Here is a 21,748-nt window from a genome sequence, read left to right as displayed (position 1 = left end):
CGAATGGTTGCTGTGTTACGGCCTTATGGGTCCCAAACTAAATCTATGTAATGACCCAGTGTTTTAGTCTGTTTACATGCTATAACCCAGGTTATAGTCCACACGTCCCAAGGACAGGCTCAGACTCTGGGGCTTCCACCCTTTGTGCCCCGACCAAATGTTTCAATGTCATATGGACCTCTTTTATACAAGAGGCCCAGGGGCCTTAACGGTCATCTGACTCTAAAGACCCTTGTACAATTGTACCATACATACTCAGTAGCAAGTCTAGTGGCACACTAATGGCCATGGCGGCCATTGTGGATTTCTGACTGACCCGATAAATAAACAACACTTGGTAAGGATCATCTCAGGATCATTTCAGCTAAGTTAGAGCTGAATGCCACTGGTGGAACTTGAGAAGAAGTTTGAAATAGTTGTTTAGGAAAACCATGATTGCACAATCTTGTTACAAAATGGCCGCGTGGCTGCTATGTCAAAGTTTTAACGAGGCCGAAAAAAACCAACACTTTGTTAGCTCCCCTTCCTTAATATCCTCAACAATTTCCTGTTCAATGGTACGAGTGGAACTGGAGAAGAAGTTTAAAATATGTTTTTCAAGATGGCGGTCATATCGGCCATCTTGGATTTCAGACAGACCCGAAAAATAACAACACTTGGTCAGGACCATCCCAGCATCATTTCAGGCAAGTTTCAGCTCAATCCCACTGGTGGAATTTGAGAAGAAGTTTGAAATACGTGTTGTTCAGGAAAACCATGATTGTGCAATCATGTTATAAAATGGCCGCCATGGCTGCCATGTCAAAGTTTTTACGAAGCCGGAAAATAACAACACTTTGTTGACTCTCTTTCCAAAACATCATCACCAATTTCCAGCTCAGTGGCACTAGTGGAACTGGAGAATTTTAAAATTTGTTTTTCAAGATGGCTGCCATGGCGGCCATCTTGGATTTCTGACTGACCCGATAAATAACAACACTTGGCCAGGACCATCTCAGGATCATTTCTGGTAAGTTACAATTGAATCCCACTTGAGAAGAAGTTTGAAATATGTGTTGTGCAGGAAAACCATTGTTGCGCAATCATGTCACAAAATGGCCACCGTGGCTGCAATGTCAAAGATTTTACGAGGCAGAAAATTAACAACACTTTGTTGGCTCTCCTTCCTTAACATCCTCACCAATTTCCAGCTCAATGGCACCAGTGGAACTGGAGAAGAAGTTTAAAATGTGTTTTCAAGATGGCTGCCTTGGCGACTATCTTGGATTTCTGACCGACCCAATAAATAACAACACTTGGCCAGGACCATCTCAGAATCATTTCTGGTAAGTAATAGCTTAATCCCACAAGTGGAATTTGAGAAGAAGTTTGAAATAGGTGTTGTTCAGGAAAACGATGATTGCGCAATCATGTTACAAAATGGCCACCATGGCTGCAATGTCAAAGATTTTACGAGGCAGAAAATTAACAACACTTTGTTGGCTCTCCTTCCTTAACATCCTCACCAATTTCCAGCTCAATGGCACCAGTGGAACTGGAGAAGAAGTTTAAAATGTGTTTTCAAGATGGCTGCCTTGGCGACTATCTTGGATTTCTGACCGACCCAATAAATAACAACACTTGGCCAGGACCATCTCAGAATCATTTCTGGTAAGTAATAGCTTAATCCCACAAGTGGAATTTGAGAAGAAGTTTGAAATAGGTGTTGTTCAGGAAAACGATGATTGCGCAATCATGTTACAAAATGGCCACCATGGCTGCCATGTCAAAGTTTTCACGAAGCCGGAAAATAACATTTTGTTGGCTCTCCTTCCTTAACATCCTCACCAATTTTCAGCTCAATGGCACCTGTGAAACTGGAGAAGAAGTTTAAAATGTGTTTTTCAAGATGGTTGCCATGGCGGTCATCTTGGATTTCTGACTGACCTGAAAAATAACAACACTTGGTCAGGACCATCTCAGGATAATTTCTGGTAAGTTACAGCTGAATCCCACTGATGGAATTTGAGAAATAGTTTGAAATAGGTGTTGTTCAGAAGAACCATGATTGCGCAATCATGTTACAAAATGGCCGCCATGGCTGCCATGTCAAAGTTTTTACGAAGCCGAAAAATAACAACACTTGTTCAGGACCATCCCAGGATCATTTCAGGCAAGTTTCAGCTCAATCTCACCAGTGGAACGTGAGAAGAAGTTTCAAATGTGTATTTAAAATGGCGGCTGTGGCGGCCATCTTGGATTTCAGACTGACCCGAAAAATAACAACACTTGGTCAGGACCATCCTAGCATCATTTCAGGCAAGTTTCAGCTCAATCCCACTGGTGGAACTTGAGAAGAAGTTTGAAATGTGAAAAGTTTACGCACGGCGCACGACGACGGACAAAACATGATGACTATAGGTCATCCTGACCCTTCGGGTCAGATGACCTAATAAAAGCCAATCACATTTCTGCTTTCATTGTTGCCTTAACCATTCTGCTAGAAATAGTACTATTCTCGGATCGGAAGTCTGATTGAGTATATATGTTAAGTGATCATGATAGTTTTTTCAATATATTTTCATATGCTATATATACGAAGCTGATACTTCAGACTTGCTAATTCAGGGACAGGCTCAGACTCTGGGGCTTATGCAATTGTGATAATACTAGCTATTCCACCCTTTGCACCCCGACCAAATGTTTCAACTTCATATGGACCTTTTTTATATAAAATAACCATTCTGCTAGAAATAGTACTATTCTCGGATCTGAAGTCTGTTTGAGTACGTATGTTATGTGATCATGACAGGTTTTTTTCCCAATATATTTTCATATGCTATACGAAGTTGATACTTCAGACTCGCTAATTCATTGAAGTTTGATGATCTACCATATCACCTTGTTTTAACATACAACCATTACTTGAATTATATCGCGCAACTCTTAATTACTTCCTAAGATGCGGAAATCCTATCCTACACACATGTAATATCAATCTAATTAAAATCTAGATGGTCATTCTCACTACGTTACATGAACATCCAACAACATCCCATAAGGGGTCACGTTCTGATGACCTCTGAGATGTGTGTATTTCACTTTCAGGGCGAATTGTCCAATTTTTCGATGCTATCAAAGCAAAACATTTCGAAACAAATTGAAAGATTATGCAAGCTATGCACTCTAGTCATGCTAATTCGGACATATAAAATTCACTTCCAAAATTATGGAAGTAGTCACCCCGACGTGACCCCTTATGGGGAGGGGGTACTGTCCAGGTTTGTCCTCCGTGTATAATAACTGGCATACATGCACGCATACACGTTACTTCAAAGTTGTCCAATACCAATAATTTATCTCAACAGCCAACATATTCTGCTTGACCACAAATCTCAAATCACATTTATGACATCCATGTTTCTGACCAGCAAAGGCTTATTTCTGCGTATAGTGCGCAGTGGATTTTTTCACTTGTCAATTTATTTTTTGAAAAGTGTGCATTATATGCTCAAATTTATGGTACATATGAACAAGAAGCCCAGAGGGCCTGTATCACCCACCTGGTTGGATTTGACCAAGCGTCAAAACAATGTTCATGTTCAATTCGTTAATATCTATATTTGTCAAACAATGCTATATAATGTATATGGTTATGGGGTTGGGATCTCAGCGGCTTCATAAATACAAGGGCCCAATGGGCTCGAATCACTCACTTGCAATGCAGTGATCCTTTCATATATGGATCCTGTTGTTATTTCAGGAGTCTTTTAAGTCTTTTGGCGTATTAAATTCTTAAATCATGTTCAGATGACCCTTAAAACATTGAATGTAGGTCAAGGCCATTGATTTGCTCAAATATTGTAGCCCTTCATCGCAGCATGGTACAGGGCCAATATCACATCTCTGGGCCTTTTGGTTATTCAGAAGTCATCTAAAGATTTTAGCATATTTGACCCCTATGACCTTGAATGTAGGTCAAGGTCATTCATTTGAACAAACTTGGTAACCCTTCACCCCAGCATGCTACAGACCCAATATCAACTCCCTGGGAGTCTTGGTTATTGAGAAGATTTTAGCCTATTCTACCCCTGTGACCTTGAATGAAGTTCAATGTCATTCATTTGAACAAACTTGGTAGCCCTTCACCCTAGCATGCTACAAACCCAATACCATCTCCCCGAGATGCTTCGTTATTGAGAAGAAGTCGTTGGAATATTTAATCCTATTCAACCCCTGTGACTGAGGTCATTCATTTGAACAAACTTGGTAGCCCTTTACCTGCACATGCCACAGAAACAATATCAACTTCCTGGGACTCTTGGTTATTGAGAAGAAGTCGTTTAAAGAATTCACTCTATTTGACCCCTGTGACCTTGAATGTAGGTCGAGGTCATTCAGTTGAACAAACTTGGTAGCCCTTCACCCTAGCATGCTACAGGCCTAATATCAACTCCCTGGCACTCTTGGTTATTGAGAAGAAGTCGTTTAAACATTTCAGCTTATTTAACCCCTCTTGAATGAAGGTCAAGGTCATTCATTAGAACAAACTTGGTAGCCCTTTACCCAAGCATGCTACAGACCCAATATCAAGTCCCTGGTTATTGAGAAGAAGTTGTTTAAATCTAAAAGTTGACGACGGCCAGCCAGCGGAAGGACAACGCCGGGCCACAGCATAAGCTCATTTGCACTTCGGGTAGATGAGCTAATAACCAAGAAACTAAGACCCTAGGGGTGGGGAAAGACCCCAGGGCCTATTTTTAGATCATGATTGTGTTTATCTCTTTATGCCCAACAATGCTATACATGGTTATAGGGGGGGATCTCAATGGTTTCAAACATATATCAAAGAACTTAATAAGTCCCTAGGGATGGGGAAAGACCCCAGAGCCTATTTTTAGATCATGATTGTGTTTATCTCTTTATGCCCAATAATGCTATACATGGTTATAAGGAGGGGATCTCAATGGTTTCAAAAGTACATTGTATATAAAAGAACTTATTAAAATCATAGGGATGGGGAAAGACCCCACGGCCTATTTTTATATCATGATTGTGTTTATCTCTTTATGCCCAACAATGCTATACATGGTTATAAGGACTTAGGAGGGGATCTCAATGGTTTCAAAAGTACATTGTATATAAAAGAACTCAAGTCTCTAGTGATGGGGAAAGACCCCAGGGCCTATTTTTAGATCATGATTGTGTTTATATCTTTATGCCAACAATGCTATATATGGTTATAGGGTGGGATCTCAATGGTTTCAAACATATATCAAGGACTTAATAAGTCTCTAGGGGTGGGGAAAGACCCCAGGGCCGATTTTTAGATCATGATTGTGTTTATATCTTTATGCCAACAATGCTATATATGGTTATGGGGTGGGGATCTCAAGGGTTTAAACTAGTAGCAATTTAAAGGATTTAGCTCAATATCCGCTATTGGGCCCTGCCCCTCCAGGCCCTTGGGGAGCCTCACCCTCAGTTTACACAACATTAGATCACATTTGGCCAATGGTGCTCTAGATCAAATTTCATCAAAATCCATTCAGGCATTCAGGACTAGTAGCAGTTTAAAGGATTTACCTCAATTTCCCCTAATGGGCCCCACCCCTCCGGCCCAAGGGGAGCCACAGCCTCCATTTATACAACACTTGATCCCCTTTGCCAAATAATGCTCCAGACTAAATTTCATCAAAATCCATTTAAGCGTTCAGGACTAGTAGGGATTTAAAGGATTTACCTCAATTTTCCATACATGTACTGTGCCCCGCCCATCTTGCCCCAGGGGAGCCACACCCTCCGTTTATACAAAGATTGATCCCCTTTGCCCAATTATGTTTCAGACCAAATTTCATCAAAATCCATTCAGGCGTTCAGGACTAGTAGCGATTTAAAAAAAAAAGTTGACAGATGGACGCCGGACAACAGATGCAGGACATAAGCTCACAAGACCTTCGGTCCAGGTGAGCTAAAAAAACATAGCTGAGTGCAGAAGTCAATGTCTTCAATTGTAAATACTGTATCTATATTCAAAAATTCCCAAAAATTTGAAAAGCACACTTTTTTTTGTGTCTTTATTTTACCTTTATTCAACAGTTTTAATATTTTTAAATACAATAGATTTTAATCCCATAAACATTTCATAATATATAAATCTTACATCATACAAATGAAAACAATGTACATATATGTATGTCATTTCTTTTTGCTGATTTTTTTCGTGTCCTTGATCTCAAATTGATCCAGAATCTCCTCAATAATGTCCTCGCGTGCTGTCTCTTGCAGTTTTTTGTTCAGGAAGTCCATATCTTCACCGCCTTTAAAGAATGTGTCAATATTAAACAGATTCTCATGCAATCTGTGGTCTGTGATGCGATCCTGATTGAAGTTATAAGTGCGAATTTTCTCTGACCTAGCAGCTGAGCCGACCTGTAATTGTCTTTGAGCTTTATACTCTAACACCTGTGCTTTCAGATGACGGGCATATACCCTGAAACATTACAAACAAGCCAATAGGATGGTTGTCAGTGTTAATCAGAATCATCTTTAACATCATTTAACTATATAATATACACATCTCAGTAACCGAAGAATATGATGATATTAAAAAAGATCATCAATTCTTTCTTCCTAAAGTTAGGAACATTTTGATGCGAGTTTTATAACAACTGACCTGAGTAAGTAATAACTGTATTGATACCAAGTCAATAAAGACTATATATTCCTGACCAGTAGGATATCTATTTAACAGGAAGACTCCAGGTTTATCATTGAAACAAGAACAATATGATTCAAAGGATATATATCAAACCGGTATAGAGCCAATAGTCACTTAACTTTCTCTAGAGTCAAAGATAACTTACTTTGTCCTAAGTTGCTCCATAGCAATAACCTTGTTGATGACCTGTGACCTTTCCCTTTGACAATACACTACTATTCCTGAATAACAAAAACAAGGTTTAACCATAACAATTGTTATTATCAAGTGAATATGTTTGTAGGCATACCGGTGTAGCAAGTTTCAAAGAAATCAGTTGTAAAATGAAGGAGGAGGTCTCTGGACAAAAAATTGAATACTGAAATAAACAAAGGGCAGTAACTTTTGCAGAAACAGTCATTTCAGAATTCTTTTCTGGGAGACACAACTTCATATCAGGATCATAATGTATTCCACGTTTAAAAGAGTCCAATTGAAAAATGAAGGAGATCTCTGGACAAAAATTAACTAATAAACTTTTTTCAAAATAGTTGAACCAAAATTCTTTTCAGGGAAACACCCTCATGATCATAATGTATACAAAATTTCAACAATATCAGTTGAACAAGAGGCCCATGGGCCTTAACGATCACCTGAGTTATGAAATAATTCAGTTATTTTTACCCTTTTTGCCCCACCCATCAGCCCAGGGGGTCAGTCAGGACCAACATGCTTATTTGATCAATGAATTACAATAGGGGCAAACCTGAGACCCAAGGGTCATGCACCCCAAGAACCTTCCAACTATGAAGAGTATTTGCTTCTACCTTATTCAGGTCTTGAGAAGAAGATTTTTAAATATCAGTTAATTTTACCCCTTTTGGGAGCCAAAATGGGTTAATATTAACTAATATTTAAAAATCTTCTTCTCAGGGGATTTATACAAAATACAGGATGGTCCCTACCCCTCAGGGGATTTATACAAAATACAGGATGGTCCCTACCCCTGGGGGGTAGGGACCATATAATTCCAAAATTTGGTTGACTTTTGGCTGTGAAAGAATTCTGCACAATTTCAGTGAAATTAGTTCAAGGGTTTCTGAGAAGTTGAAAATGTAATTTTTTACAGAGGGATGACACATGGCGATAGACAAAAGGCAATAAGAATAATTCAAGTTCAAATTTTCCATTTTACAAGCCTATCTCTCAGGTGATATAACAAGAGGCCCAATGGTCCTGTATCGCTCACCTGGCTCTACCGCAACTTTGAAGTTGATTGAGGTCATTTCTACACATACTATGCTGATTACCTCTTTATTCAAATATCAGTGTATGCTGGGTTTAGTCATATCAATAAATGTTCTAGTCCTTCATTCCAGTATAATATTTGCCTAATATCAGATTTCAGAGACTCTTGGCTATCACAAAATTATTGTTTACACATTTAAGCCGATTTCACCCCTGTGACCATGAATGTAGGTCAAGGTAATTTATTTGAACAAACTTCATAGCCCTTCACCCTAACATGCTACATGCCTAATATAAAGTCCCTACGCCTCTAGGTTATTGATAAGAAGTCATTTGAAGATTATAGCCTATTTGACCCATGTGACCTTGAATGAAGGTCAAGGTCATTCATTTGAACAAACTTAGTAGCCCTTCATCCCAGCATGCTACAGGCCCAATATCAAGTCCCTTGGCATCTTGGTTATTGGGAAGAAGTTGTTCGAAGGTAATAGCCTATTCCACCCATGTGACCTTGAATGAAGGTCAAGGTCATTTATTTGAACAAACTTGGTAGCCCTTCACCCCAGCATGCTACAAGCCCAATATCAAGTCCCTGAGCCTCTTGGTTATTGAGAAGAAGTCGTTGGAAGATTATAGCCTTTTTGACCCATGTGACCTTGAATGAAGATCAAGGTCATTTATTTGAACAAACCTGGTAGCCCTTCACCCCAGCATACTACAGACTTAATATCAAGTCCCTACACCTCTTGGTTATTGAGAAGAAGTTGTTTGAAGATTATAGGCTATTTGACCCATGTGACCTTGAATGAAGGTCAAGGTCATTTATTTGAACAAACTTGGTAGCCCTTTATCCCAGCATGCTACAGGCCCAATATCAAGTCCCTGGGCCTCTTGGTTATTGAGAAGAAGTTGTTTTAATGAAAAGCTGACGCCGGACGGACGGATAGACGGACGGATGGATAGACGGACGGACGGACGACGGACGCTGCACCACGGCATAAAAATGAAGGAGGAGATCGACATAGAGACAAATTTAAAGTTAATGCCGGACAGACGATGCCATGCCATAATACTCTCCTAAAATTTGACAGGCATATGAAATTTGATAACTTTTCTTGAGAGATACAAAATAAAGCTAAAGAGACATTAGCTTAAAAGATTATGGAACACGGTCTTAAAACATCAAATTCAATATATGTACCTGAAAACAGATGTAACAGTGTTAGCAGATTACAGCAGTAGGTATAATAACATCACTAGATTACAGCAATATTACCTGTAGGTATAACAACATCACTAGATTACAGCAAAATTACCTGTAGGAAGGTGTGTTAGTCTCACAGCACTTTCTGTTTTGTTCACATGTTGTCCACCTTTTCCTGTAGCTGTAGTCGTCTCTACTTTAATCTCCTTAGGGTCTATCATCATATCAATCTGAAACAATACCAACACCTCTCGTTCATATCAATCTGAAACAATACCAACAACTCTCGTTCATATCAATCTGAAACAATACCAACACCTCTCGTTCATAGTAACTGAAACAATACCAACACCTCTCGTTCATAGTAACTGAAACAATACCAACACCTCTCATTCATAGTAACTGAAACAATACCAACACCTCTCGTTCATATCAATCTGAAACAATACCAACAACTCTCGTTCATAGTAACTGAAACAATACCAACACCTCTCGTTCATATCAATCTGAAACAATACCAACACCTCTCGTTCATAGTAACTGAAACAATACCAACACCTCTCATTCATAGTAACTCAAACAATACCAACACCTCTCGTTCATATCAATCTGAAACAATACCAACAACTCTCGTTCATAGTAACTGAAACAATACCAACACCTCTCGTTCATATCAATCTGAAACAATACCAACAACTCTCGTTCATAGTAACTGAAACAATACCAACACCTCTCGTTCATATCAATCTGAAACAATACCAACAACTCTCGTTCATAGTAACTCAAACAATACCAACACCTCTCGTTCATATCAATCTGAAACAATACCAACACCTCTCGTTCATAGTAACTGAAACAATACCAACACCTCTCATTCATAGTAACTGAAACAATACCAACACCTCTCGTTCATATCAATCTGAAACAATACCAACAACTCTCGTTCATAGTAACTGAAACAATACCAACACCTCTCGTTCATATCAATCTGAAACAATACCAACAACTCTCGTTCATAGTAACTCAAACAATACCAACACCTCTCGTTCATATCAATCTGAAACAATACCAACACCTCTCGTTCATAGTAACTGAAACAATACCAACACCTCTCATTCATAGTAACTGAAACAATACCAACACCTCTCGTTCATATCAATCTGAAACAATACCAACAACTCTCGTTCATAGTAACTGAAACAATACCAACACCTCTCGTTCATATCAATCTGAAACAATACCAACAACTCTCGTTCATAGTAACTCAAACAATACCAACACCTCTCGTTCATATCAATCTGAAACAATACCAACACTTCTCGTTCATAGTAACTGAAACAATACCAACACCTCTCGTTCATATCAATCTGAAACAATACCAACACCTCTCGTTCATAGTAACTGAAACAATACCAACACCTCTCGTTCATAGTAACTGAAACAATACCAACACCTCTCGTTCATAGTAACTGAAACCTCTGGTTTATTGTAACTGGAACATGAATTATAACATCAACTCAATGCCATTCTTTATCTATTTATCAACTAACATTGGCTTTTTCTAAATCATTGAACAATTGTAGCCGAGGACTGTGGTTGATGTAGTTTGAAAAAGGATAACCTTACTGTTCACATATTTCACAGGTATCTAAACTTGTTGCCAGGGATGAGATAAATCGATCTTGATGTCATGGTAGGACAAGTTTACCTCAGTAGGTTGTGGTAGGACAAGTTTACCTCAGTAGGTTGTGATAGGACTACTTACCTCAGTAGGTTGTGGTAGGACTACTTACCTCAGTAGGTTGTGGTAGGACTACTTACCTCAGTAGGTTGTGGTAGACTACTGACCTCAGTAGGTTGTGGTAGGACTACTTACCTCAGTAGGTTGTGGTAGGACTACTTACCTCAGTAGGTTGTGGTAGGACTACTTACCTCAGTAGGTTGTGGTAGGACTACTTACCTCAGTAGGTTGTGGTAGGACTACTTACCTCAGTAGGTTGTGATAGGACTACTGACCTCAGTAGGTTGTGATAGGACTACTTACCTCAGTAGGTTGTGGTAGACTACTTACCTCAGTAGGTTGTGGTAGGACTACTTACCTCAGTAGGTTGTGGTAGACTACTTACCTCAGTAGGTTGTGGTAGGACTACTTACCTGAGTAGGTTGTGATAGGACTACTTACCTCAGTAGGTTGTGGTAGGACTACTTACCTCAGTAGGTTGTGGTAGGACTACTTACCTCAGTAGGTTGTGGTAGGACTACTTACCTCAGTAGGTTGTGATAGGACTACTGACCTCAGTAGGTTGTGGTAGGACTATTTACCTCAGTAGGTTGTGGTAGGACTACTTACCTCAGTAGGTTGTGATAGGACTACTTACCTCAGTAGGTTGTGGTAGACTACTTACCTCAGTAGGTTGTGGTAGGACTACTTACCTCAGTAGGATGTGGTAGGACTACTTACCTCAGTAGGTTGTGGTAGACTACTTACCTCAGTAGGTTGTGATAGGACTACTTACCTCAGTAGGTTGTGGTAGACTACTTACCTCAGTAGGTTGTGGTAGGACTACTTACCTCAGTAGGTTGTGGTAGACTACTTACCTCAGTAGGTTGTGATAGGACTACTTACCTCAGTAGGTTGTGGTAGACTACTTACCTCAGTAGGTTGTGGTAGGACTACTTACCTCAGTAGGTTGTGGTAGGACTACTTACCTCAGTAGGTTGTGGTAGGACTACTTACCACAGTAGGTTGTGGTAGGACTACTTACCTCAGTAGGTTGTGATAGGACTATACTTACCTCAGTAGGTTGTGGTAGGACTACTTACCTCAGTAGGTTGTGGTAGGACTACTTACCTCAGTAGGTTGTGGTAGGACTACTTACCTCAGTAGGTTGTGGTAGGACTACTTACCTCAGTAGGTTGTGGTAGGACTACTTACCTCAGTAGGTTGTGGTAGACTACTTACCTCAGTAGGTTGTGATAGGACTACTTACCTCAGTAGGTTGTGGTAGGACTACTTACCTCAGTAGGTTGTGGTAGGACTACTTACCTCAGTAGGTTGTGGTAGGACTACTTACCTCAGTAGGTTGTGGTAGGACTACTTACCTCAGTAGGTTGTGGTAGACTACTTACCTCAGTAGGTTGTCGTAGGACTACTTACCTCAGTAGGTTGTGGTAGGACTACTTACCTCAGTAGGTTGTCGTAGGACTACTTACCTCAGTAGGTTGTGGTAGGACTACTTACCTCAGTAGGTTGTGGTAGGACTACTTACCTCAGTAGGTTGTGGTAGGACTACTTACCTCAGTAGGTTGTGGTAGACTACTTACCTCAGTAGGTTGTGGTAGGACTACTTACCTCAGTAGGTTGTGGTAGGACTACTTACCTCAGTAGGTTGTGGTAGGACTACTTACCTCAGTAGGTTGTGGTAGGACTACTTATCTCAGTAGGTTGTGGTAGACTACTTACCTCAGTAGGTTGTGATAGGACTACTTACCTCAGTAGGTTGTGGTAGACTACTTACCTCAGTAGGTTGTGGTAGACTACTTACCTCAGTAGGTTGTGGTAGGACTACTTACCTCAGTAGGTTGTGGTAGACTACTTACCTCAGTAGGTTGTGGTAGGACTACTTACCTCAGTAGGTTGTGATAGGACTACTTACCTCAGTAGGTTGTGGTAGGACTACTTACCTCAGTAGGTTGTGGTAGGACTACTGACCTCAGTAGGTTGTGGTAGGACTACTTACCTCAGTAGGTTGTGGTAGGACTACTGACCTCAGTAGGTTGTGGTAGGACTACTTACCTCAGTAGGTTGTGGTAGGACTACTTACCTCAGTAGGTTGTGGTAGGACTACTTACCTCAGTAGGTTGTGGTAGACTACTTACCTCAGTAGGTTGTGGTAGACTACTTACCTCAGTAGGTTGTGGTAGACTACTGACCTCAGTAGGTTGTGGTAGGACTACTTACCTCAGTAGGTTGTGGTAGGACTACTTACCTCAGTAGGTTGTGGTAGGACTACTTACCTCAGTAGGTTGTGGTAGACTACTTACCTCAGTAGGTTGTGGTAGGACTACTTACCTCAGTAGGTTGTGGTAGGACTACTTACCTCAGTAGGTTGTGATAGGACTACTTACCTCAGTAGGTTGTGGTAGGACTACTGACCTCAGTAGGTTGTGGTAGGACTACTTACCTCAGTAGGTTGTGGTAGGACTACTTACCTCAGTAGGTTGTGGTAGGACTACTTACCTCAGTAGGTTGTGGTAGGACTACTTACCTCAGTAGGTTGTGGTAGGACTACTGACCTCAGTAGGTTGTGGTAGGACTACTTACCTCAGTAGGTTGTGATAGGACTACTTACCTCAGTAGGTTGTGGTAGGACTACTTACCTCAGTAGGTTGTGGTAGGACTACTAACCTCAGTAGGTTGTGGTAGGACTACTGACCTCAGTAGGTTGTGGTAGACTACTTACCTCAGTAGGTTGTGATAGGACTACTTACCTCAGTAGGTTGTGGTAGGACTACTTACCTCAGTAGGTTGTGGTAGACTACTTACCTCAGTAGGTTGTGGTAGGACTACTTACCTCAGTAGGTTGTGGTAGGACTACTTACCTCAGTAGGTTGTGGTAGACTACTTACCTCAGTAGGTTGTGGTAGGACTACTTACCTCAGTAGGTTGTGGTAGGACTACTTACCTCAGTAGGATGTGATAGGACTACTTACCTCAGTAGGTTGTGATAGGACTACTTACCTCAGTAGGTTGTGGTAGGACTACTTTACCTCAGTAGGTTGTGGTAGGACAATTTACCTCAGTAGGTTGTGGTAGGACTACTTACCTCAGTAGGTTGTGGTAGGACTACTTACCTCAGTAGGTTGTGGTAGGACAATTTTACCTCAGTAGGTTGTGGTAGGACTACTTACCTCAGTAGGTTGTGGTAGGACTACTTACCTCAGTAGGTTGTGGTAGGACTACTTACCTCAGTAGGTTGTGGTAGGACTACTTACCTCAGTAGGTTGTGGTAGGACTACTTACCTCAGTAGGTTGTCGTAGGACTACTTACCTCAGTAGGTTGTGGTAGACTACTTACCTCAGTAGGTTGTCGTAGGACTACTTACCTCAGTAGGTTGTGATAGGACTACTTACCTCAGTAGGTTGTGGTAGGACTACTTACCTCAGTAGGTTGTGGTAGGACTACTTACCTCAGTAGGTTGTGATAGGACTACTTACCTCAGTAGGTTGTAGTAGACTACTTACCTCAGTAGGTTGTGGTAGGACTACTTACCTCAGTAGGTTGTGATAGGACTACTTACCTCAGTAGGTTGTGGTAGACTACTTACCTGAGTAGGTTGTGGTAGACTACTTACCTCAGTAGGTTGTGATAGGACTAATTACCTCAGTAGGTTGTGGTAGGACTACTTACCTCAGTAGGTTGTGGTAGGACTACTTACCTCAGTAGGTTGTGGTAGGACTACTTACCTCAGTAGGTTGTCGTAGGACTACTTACCTCAGTAGGTTGTGGTAGACTACTTACCTCAGTAGGTTGTCGTAGGACTACTTACCTCAGTAGGTTGTGATAGGACTACTTACCTCAGTAGGTTGTGGTAGGACTACTTACCTCAGTAGGTTGTGGTAGGACTACTTACCTCAGTAGGTTGTGGTAGGACTACTTACCTCAGTAGGTTGTGGTAGGACTACTTACCTCAGTAGGTTGTGGTAGACTACTTACCTCAGTAGGTTGTGGTAGGACTACTTACCTCAGTAGGTTGTGGTAGACTACTTACCTCAGTATATTGTGGTAGGACTACTTACCTCAGTAGGTTGTGGTAGGACTACTTACCTCAGTAGGTTGTGGTAGGACTACTTACCTCAGTAGGTTGTGGTAGGACTACTTACCTCAGTAGGTTGTGGTAGGACAGCCACTGTTGCTGTACTAGTGTGGACCCTCCCTTGTTGTTCAGTAGCAGGCACCCTCTGGACACGATGAACACCAGACTCAAACTTGAAGAACTTGTATACATTCTCTCCTCTTATAGAAGCTGAAGCCTTCCTGATACCACCTGTGTTACAGAACAAGTGATATGTCTTATAAAACAATTTCAGTATTTTCTGAGTAAAGTGTTGCCTTACAAACTGACAGAACTCATAAAGAACATCTCAAAAGATTTTACCTTAGCATTCCTATAATATGTTAGAATGACCTTTGACCTCAACACAAAATAGACCATACTGATGCCGATCTATGTACACTGCAAAGCACACATTTTGTTGGTGATGCAAGCATACTTTAAGTTAAACACAGTATCTCTTACAGTTTGAAGTTTTTGACCAAAAACCATTAAAAAATCAACTAGAGCTGTCACCGAGGGTCTGACAACTGACAAGTATATATATACCCCCCGCTTTTCCATGATTGGTTTGGATACTTTGTGAAGCTGCCTATTTATGGTACTATAACCAAATCAAACATGTTCTATGTTTAGGTAAGAACTAGGTGAATGCATAGCCGAACAAAATTTTGCGTGTTTTTAAAGAAAAAGGGGCATAACTCTATTAGAACTGGTAATTCGGCAAAATCATTGCATAGAGCTAAGCCTCATAGAGTCCTCTCACTACATACCAAATTTTAGTAAAATCCATTGAAAACAAAGCAAATGCATAGCCGGACAAGCTAGTAACCATTTTTTACATAAAGGGGCATAACTCTGTAAAAAGGAAGAAGTCGGTACTGGAGACACAACTTTATGCCATCCTTCAACTCTGTATAAAGTTTCAAGAAAATCTATCAAAAACTAAGTGAATGCATAGCCGGACAAAATTATGACACATTTTGTATGAAAAAGGGGCATAACTCTGTTAAAAAGGGCTAAAGTGGCATAATTTGTTTAAAAGGACTACTTGGGGAAAATCACAACACCATATGGTCTCTTAACTATACACCAATTTTGTGAAAACTGAGGAAATGCATAACTGGACAAAATTATAACCATTTTTCAAATAAAGGGGCATAACTATGTAAAAAGCATTTTTTCGGAAAAAGCATTTACTGGAGGCACAAGTGCATGCAGTCCTTCAACTGTGTAAAAAGTTTCAAGAAAATCCATTGAAAACAAAGCAAATGCATAGCCGGACAAGCTAGTAACCATTTTTTACATAAAGGGGCATAACTTTGTAAAAAGGGTTTTTTCGGAAGAAGCCGGTACTGGAGACACAACTTCATGCCATCCTTCAACTCAGTATAAAGTTTCAAGAAAATCCATCAAAAACTAAGTGAATGCATAGCCGGACAAAATTATGACACATTTTGTATGAAAAAGGGGCATAACTCTGTTAAAAAGATCTAAATCGCAAAATAACTGCAGGGGACACAACTTCATATGGTCTTTTAACTATATACCAAATTTGAGTGAAATTCATGAAGAAATGAGCGAATGCATAGCCGGACAAATTTTGTGACAGACAGACGGACGGACGAACAGACGGACGGACATGGTGATTCCAGTATACCCCTCCTAACTTCGTTGCGGGGGGTATAATAAGAACACAAAGTACAATGTTACAGTACAATCACTTTTTTTTCAATTGAAGGGGACATTTGTAATAAGGATTTGATTAATGTTTGATAACACATCCATCAACGGCACACAGTATTGCCAACATCTCAAGATGGAAAACCAGGTCATGACACAATCAAAATGCATGTATACAATGGCGATATTAAACCCTGAATTATGAAAATTATGAATAAGCACCTGAGCAATTAAAGCTACCTTGGGTAATATAAGGGAGATAACTTTTACAAAAAATATTAAGCTCTTTAATTTTCACTGCCTCAAGATGTCACAGATATATCTCAAGGTATAACAAGATTTGTTTAGTGTTGTAAGGGCCAAGAATACATGTACATTGTACTTCAATGTAATATTTCAGTGTAGATTAAGGAAACAAATGATTAATTATACGTTGAACTTGGTATGAAAAAAATAATCCTGAAAAAAAAGTAAATTGATTATTATTTTGGACTGCTCACACTTCTAATATTTTATTCTGTGTTGATCTCCAGTGCACTGAAGAGCCTACATTCACCTGGATCACTTAAACATACCTGTGACAGTCTCGTCATCATAAACATTCTCTTGAAACTCCCAGTTCTTGTACCTTGCAACTCCCCGGTACATTTCAAAGAGGTCAGCAGCGAACAGCATAGCCTCCTGTCCACCAATTCCTTGGGACACCTCTAGTATGATGTCGTTTTTGTCTGTACTTTCCTCGGGTATGATACAGGACAGTATCTAACATGATAATATAATATGTGTTTAATTATATAATCACATTGTACGAAAATCATGTCTTAAGAAATACACACATAATACCTTCCAAATCAAGTTAAATATATTTTAAGCATATTCAGCAAAAATTATTTATGAATATCTATATCTGAGATTACTGATCACAAAATGATAAAGATTTCAAATGTTCCAATTTGGTTCCACATTAAAGATCTGCGGTATCTGTACCTGTTGTTTCAGTTCCTCTATTTGTGTTCTGTACTCTCTCTTTTCCTGTTCTGCCATGTAACGAATCTCTTCATCATCAGGACCCAGACCTTCAAAAACAACCCCAGGATGAAAACAGGGTTCATACGGATTATGTCAAACCAAATTCAAGGCCTTTTCAAGGCATTTTCAATGTCTTAATTAAATATTCAAGGCCCATTTTACCTGTCATCTAAGTCATCTTGAGAGGGAACAACAGAACAAAAAGGCAACTTATAACTATCCACTTGATCAAAATACAACTTGACATGGTAATTATTAACGTCTGTAGGGAGGCAGCATAGACAAAGATGAATCCAATTGATCAGTGGCCAGGGTTTCACTTATTCTAATGAAACCTTAATTTTCAAGGCTTTTTCAAGGCTGTTAACCAATTTTCAAGGCTTTTCAAGGCCCAAGGTGAAATTCAAGGCTTTTCAAGGCCCGTGCTAACCCTGGAAAACTGTTAGTGATAAGTTCTGGGAGTTATATCATGCCTGGCTATAGATAACTAATCTTTAGCTCGTTGGACTAGTAATCCTGAGGTTCTTGGTTCGATCCCTAGCAGAGGCAGTGATTTAAATTTTTATAAATCTGTTACATGCATTACAGAAGTCACACAGAATTATCAAAGAAAACATTGTTACCCTTGATATGAACATTTGGTCCTAGCAAACCAATAGAATCCCTTGCAGATTCACCTGTTAGATTAAGACAAAACACTCCAATACACATTTTTTAAGCATACAACAATGACATTGAGGCTATGACATCAGTTCATCAATGTGTTTATGGAATATTTTACCTGAAATCAATGTCTCCAGAGTTTCATAATCTGTAAGTTTCTGTAAAAAGTCCTGACGTAACTCCAACACAGGTTCTAAACTCTGCATACGTCTCATCTCACTTTTCTTCATGTGTGATTTCTTTTGTAGATCAACATGTTCATCATTTAATTTATCCAGGTATTTTTGAAAAAGTTCAAAGGACACACGACTAGCAGATGATGAATAACCACGGACATGGATGAATCCTGCGGTCTGTTCTACGTCAGAACTGAGTAACAAACAACGCTGAACCTTATGAACTCCACACAAATATATACAACTTGATGGTTTGTTACAGATCTGTGATGAGAAAGTCCTCTTACATATACTCAGTCTACCATTTAAACAAGAAGGGGTCCGTTTAACAAATGGATGACAAAAAACATGTTTGATCTTTGACAATGTTCTGTAATAATCATTTTCTTTATTTAGACCTTCAGGAAATCTTCGTTGTTGATTAAACTGTTGAAAAGACCTGGTCACTTTTCCTGTAAGCCTCCAGATCTTTAGAAATGATTTCTTCGGGGTAAAGGAGGATGCCATCTTAGAATTAATTTAACAAAGAAACAGGGTCAGGAACATCTTCGTAACTGTTGGAGATCATCCACTAGAAAGAAAGGGAAATAAAATAAGTACCATATATCTGTCCTCAAAGCCCCTCCCCTAATTTAGCAATTTTAGTAATAAAGTTTTTGGGGGGGGGGGGGGGGGGGGGGTGTATTTTTTAATCACTTTTAATTCAATTGATTATCACACATTTGTCCTTTGTATGGAATCAATGGATTCCAAATATGATTTCACCTTAAAAGGCTCAAGCAAGGGTAAGGATAAGGGGATCTTGTTAAAAATGAAGCTGTGATCTAGCTGAGATAATATGGCCTTACTGAGGTAGACATTCTTTTATGTATTGTCCCGGTCAGAACAAAAGGAAACAGGATAAAATCATAATTTGAACTAGGCTGTACTGCAGCTTTCAAGGGATTTAATACCGAAAGCTAAATCACAGTCTTTTCACAGGCTTCTGGGTAAATATTTATAGCCCCTACTCTAAATATATCAAAGTACATTAAAGGAGATGGGGCCAATATATATTTGTTTATAAATACTGACCAGATACAGATGCCCGTGGTTTAATAAGTTAAAAGCTGTTGATAAACAGTGCCTATTGATTTTGACGATCCAGGTTCATGATACATTTCAAACATAATCTGTGATGTATATATATTGGAATGTGTCTTTTAATCTATGATGTAATTTAAAGTACTATATATGCCAAAAATAATCCCTGATAATCTATAATTATTATTACCTTTGTAAATATCACAAGAAGTCACTTGGTGAATGTATTGATCAATATTAGCTAGGTTGAGAATTTGTGAACTCCCTCAGAAAGTTGAGACATGACAGTCTAATAATTCTTTTTTTTTATGATGGAGTGCGCTTCATATACATAACACATGAAAATATTTTATTGAAAACCATGTCTCTTTTGCTTATTTTTGAACAGTTTTCTTTTTTTGCTGTTTTCAACGATTTTGGAACAGTACCACTCAAAATCACCATTTTTGGAAGGTGTAAATAATTAAACCAAAACAAAAATCGGTGACATCCTTATATTCTGAATGCCCTTTAGTCCGAAGACCTGATAGTCTGAAGACTTGATAGCCCAAAGTCAAAATAGTCCGAAAATAGGTAAATATCAATACAAGTGATGTTTATAAATATTTTTAAGTCAGTATTACTCGAAATTGTCAATTAAATCATTTTTTTAAATCTTCTGTTGAAAAATCAGTATTTAGGTTATTACAGATTCAATGCCAAATGCCTCCAACTTTCAAAGATAAAGACTTGGCACAAAAAAAAAATCCAACAAAATGGTGCGAATCAAAAAAGAGAAAAAGTCATACGTAACATATGTGCAGAAAGCGATGGCATAAAATGTGGTTATTTTACTTTATATCAATGCAATATTCATTTGTTTATACAATGTTCACTTGTAAACTGGTTTTATCAGAAAATGCTAAAATTGTGTTGACCAGTCCACTCATAATATGATGGCAATGTGAAGCATAATGTTGCGAGTACATGACAACAAAAATTATACTACTGACACAAGCGTTTTGCCACAGATATTTCTTCCTTTTTTCATTTTTTTTTGTTATAACAGTCCAAGACGTTTATATCACATACTGTATGTGATATATATCTCTCTGATAGAATACTGTCCTACTCATGATACACATGTTATACTTAATAGGAAATCATTCATTTCATACATGCATCTGTAGCGGGACTGGACTGGGTTGATCATCGGTGACCAGGTAGCTCAATTGGTAGAGCATCCGGCTAGTGTTCGGAGGTCCCGGGTTCGAACCCCGGTCTGGCCGCTACATTTTCTCCTCTCCTGTTACAAAATTGGCGCCCAACTAAAATACCCACGGTATAAGGGTCTCGTGTGTCTTCGAGGGCGAAGACTTGGAAAAAAGGAGGGAGGTGTGTAGCGGGACTGGACTGGGTCGACCATCGGTGACCAGGTAGCTCAATATGTAGAGCATCCGGCTAGTGTTCGGAGGTCCCGGGTTCGAACCCCGGTCTGGCCGCTACATTTTCTCCTCTCCTGTTACACATCTATATAATCATTTATTCACGATACAATATTACCTATTTTTGGACTATCGGGCTAAAATATGTCAAACTGGAAAAACTTGGTGCTCTATACCATTTTCCAACGTTAACCTGCTCAATGTGTTCTAACTCAAGTGCAACCCAAATATGGTATAGGAATATACCAAAAAAGCATGTACACGTATACAATTGTATTATGTGTAACGGATCGTCCTACCATGTTCTAGAAACGTTTGGTACAGTGATATGTACAAAAACATGCCGAATCGTCTTAAGAGCCGTTTTGCCACCGACACAACGGTACCGAAACGTCTTTCAAAAGTTACTGAAACATATTGATCAGTTCCCCCGTCAGTTTAGGTGGAAGTTGTGCGATTGCTGTAACAATTAACATCTCGAATTGAAATTCATCCAAGAGAATCTTAAATATTGAGGAATGATTAATTTATTTTATGGAAACTTCAATAACCTTTTACTCACCGTTACCCTCGGTACCTGCATGTTCTAAGGGCGCAGACATCTTGGTTTCCACAAATTTTAAGAATATCAGGCGGAAAGAAATATTGATAAATTGTAGTATAAAAAAACTAGATAAAAACGTTTTCGATTTATTTTAATCTGAAATCATAAAATAAAAGTAGA

General features: G+C 39.3%; 1 protein-coding gene across 1 annotated transcript; it reads right to left on the bottom strand.

Moving 5' to 3' along the window:
- Nucleotides 1-6,042: 6,042 nt before the first annotated feature.
- On the bottom strand, nucleotides 6,043-21,654 carry LOC117336295 (peptide chain release factor 1-like, mitochondrial). Its single transcript, XM_033896784.1, has 8 exons — nucleotides 21,587-21,654; nucleotides 18,460-19,088; nucleotides 17,637-17,725; nucleotides 17,225-17,411; nucleotides 15,016-15,179; nucleotides 9,244-9,361; nucleotides 6,846-6,921; nucleotides 6,043-6,472 (listed from the first exon to the last, which is right to left on the bottom strand). Exons 2-8 carry the CDS (start codon nucleotides 19,022-19,024, stop codon nucleotides 6,178-6,180), a joined length of 1,494 nt encoding a protein of 497 aa, XP_033752675.1. The 5' UTR covers nucleotides 19,025-19,088; nucleotides 21,587-21,654; the 3' UTR covers nucleotides 6,043-6,177.
- Between the last annotated feature and the right edge of the window lie 94 nt (nucleotides 21,655-21,748).

Source organism: Pecten maximus, chromosome 10 (assembly GCF_902652985.1).
Source record: "Pecten maximus chromosome 10, xPecMax1.1, whole genome shotgun sequence".
Lineage (NCBI taxonomy): Eukaryota > Metazoa > Mollusca > Bivalvia > Pectinida > Pectinidae > Pecten > Pecten maximus.
The sequence above is the reverse complement of the archived record's forward strand: the minus strand, read 5'-3'. Positions and strand labels throughout refer to the sequence as shown.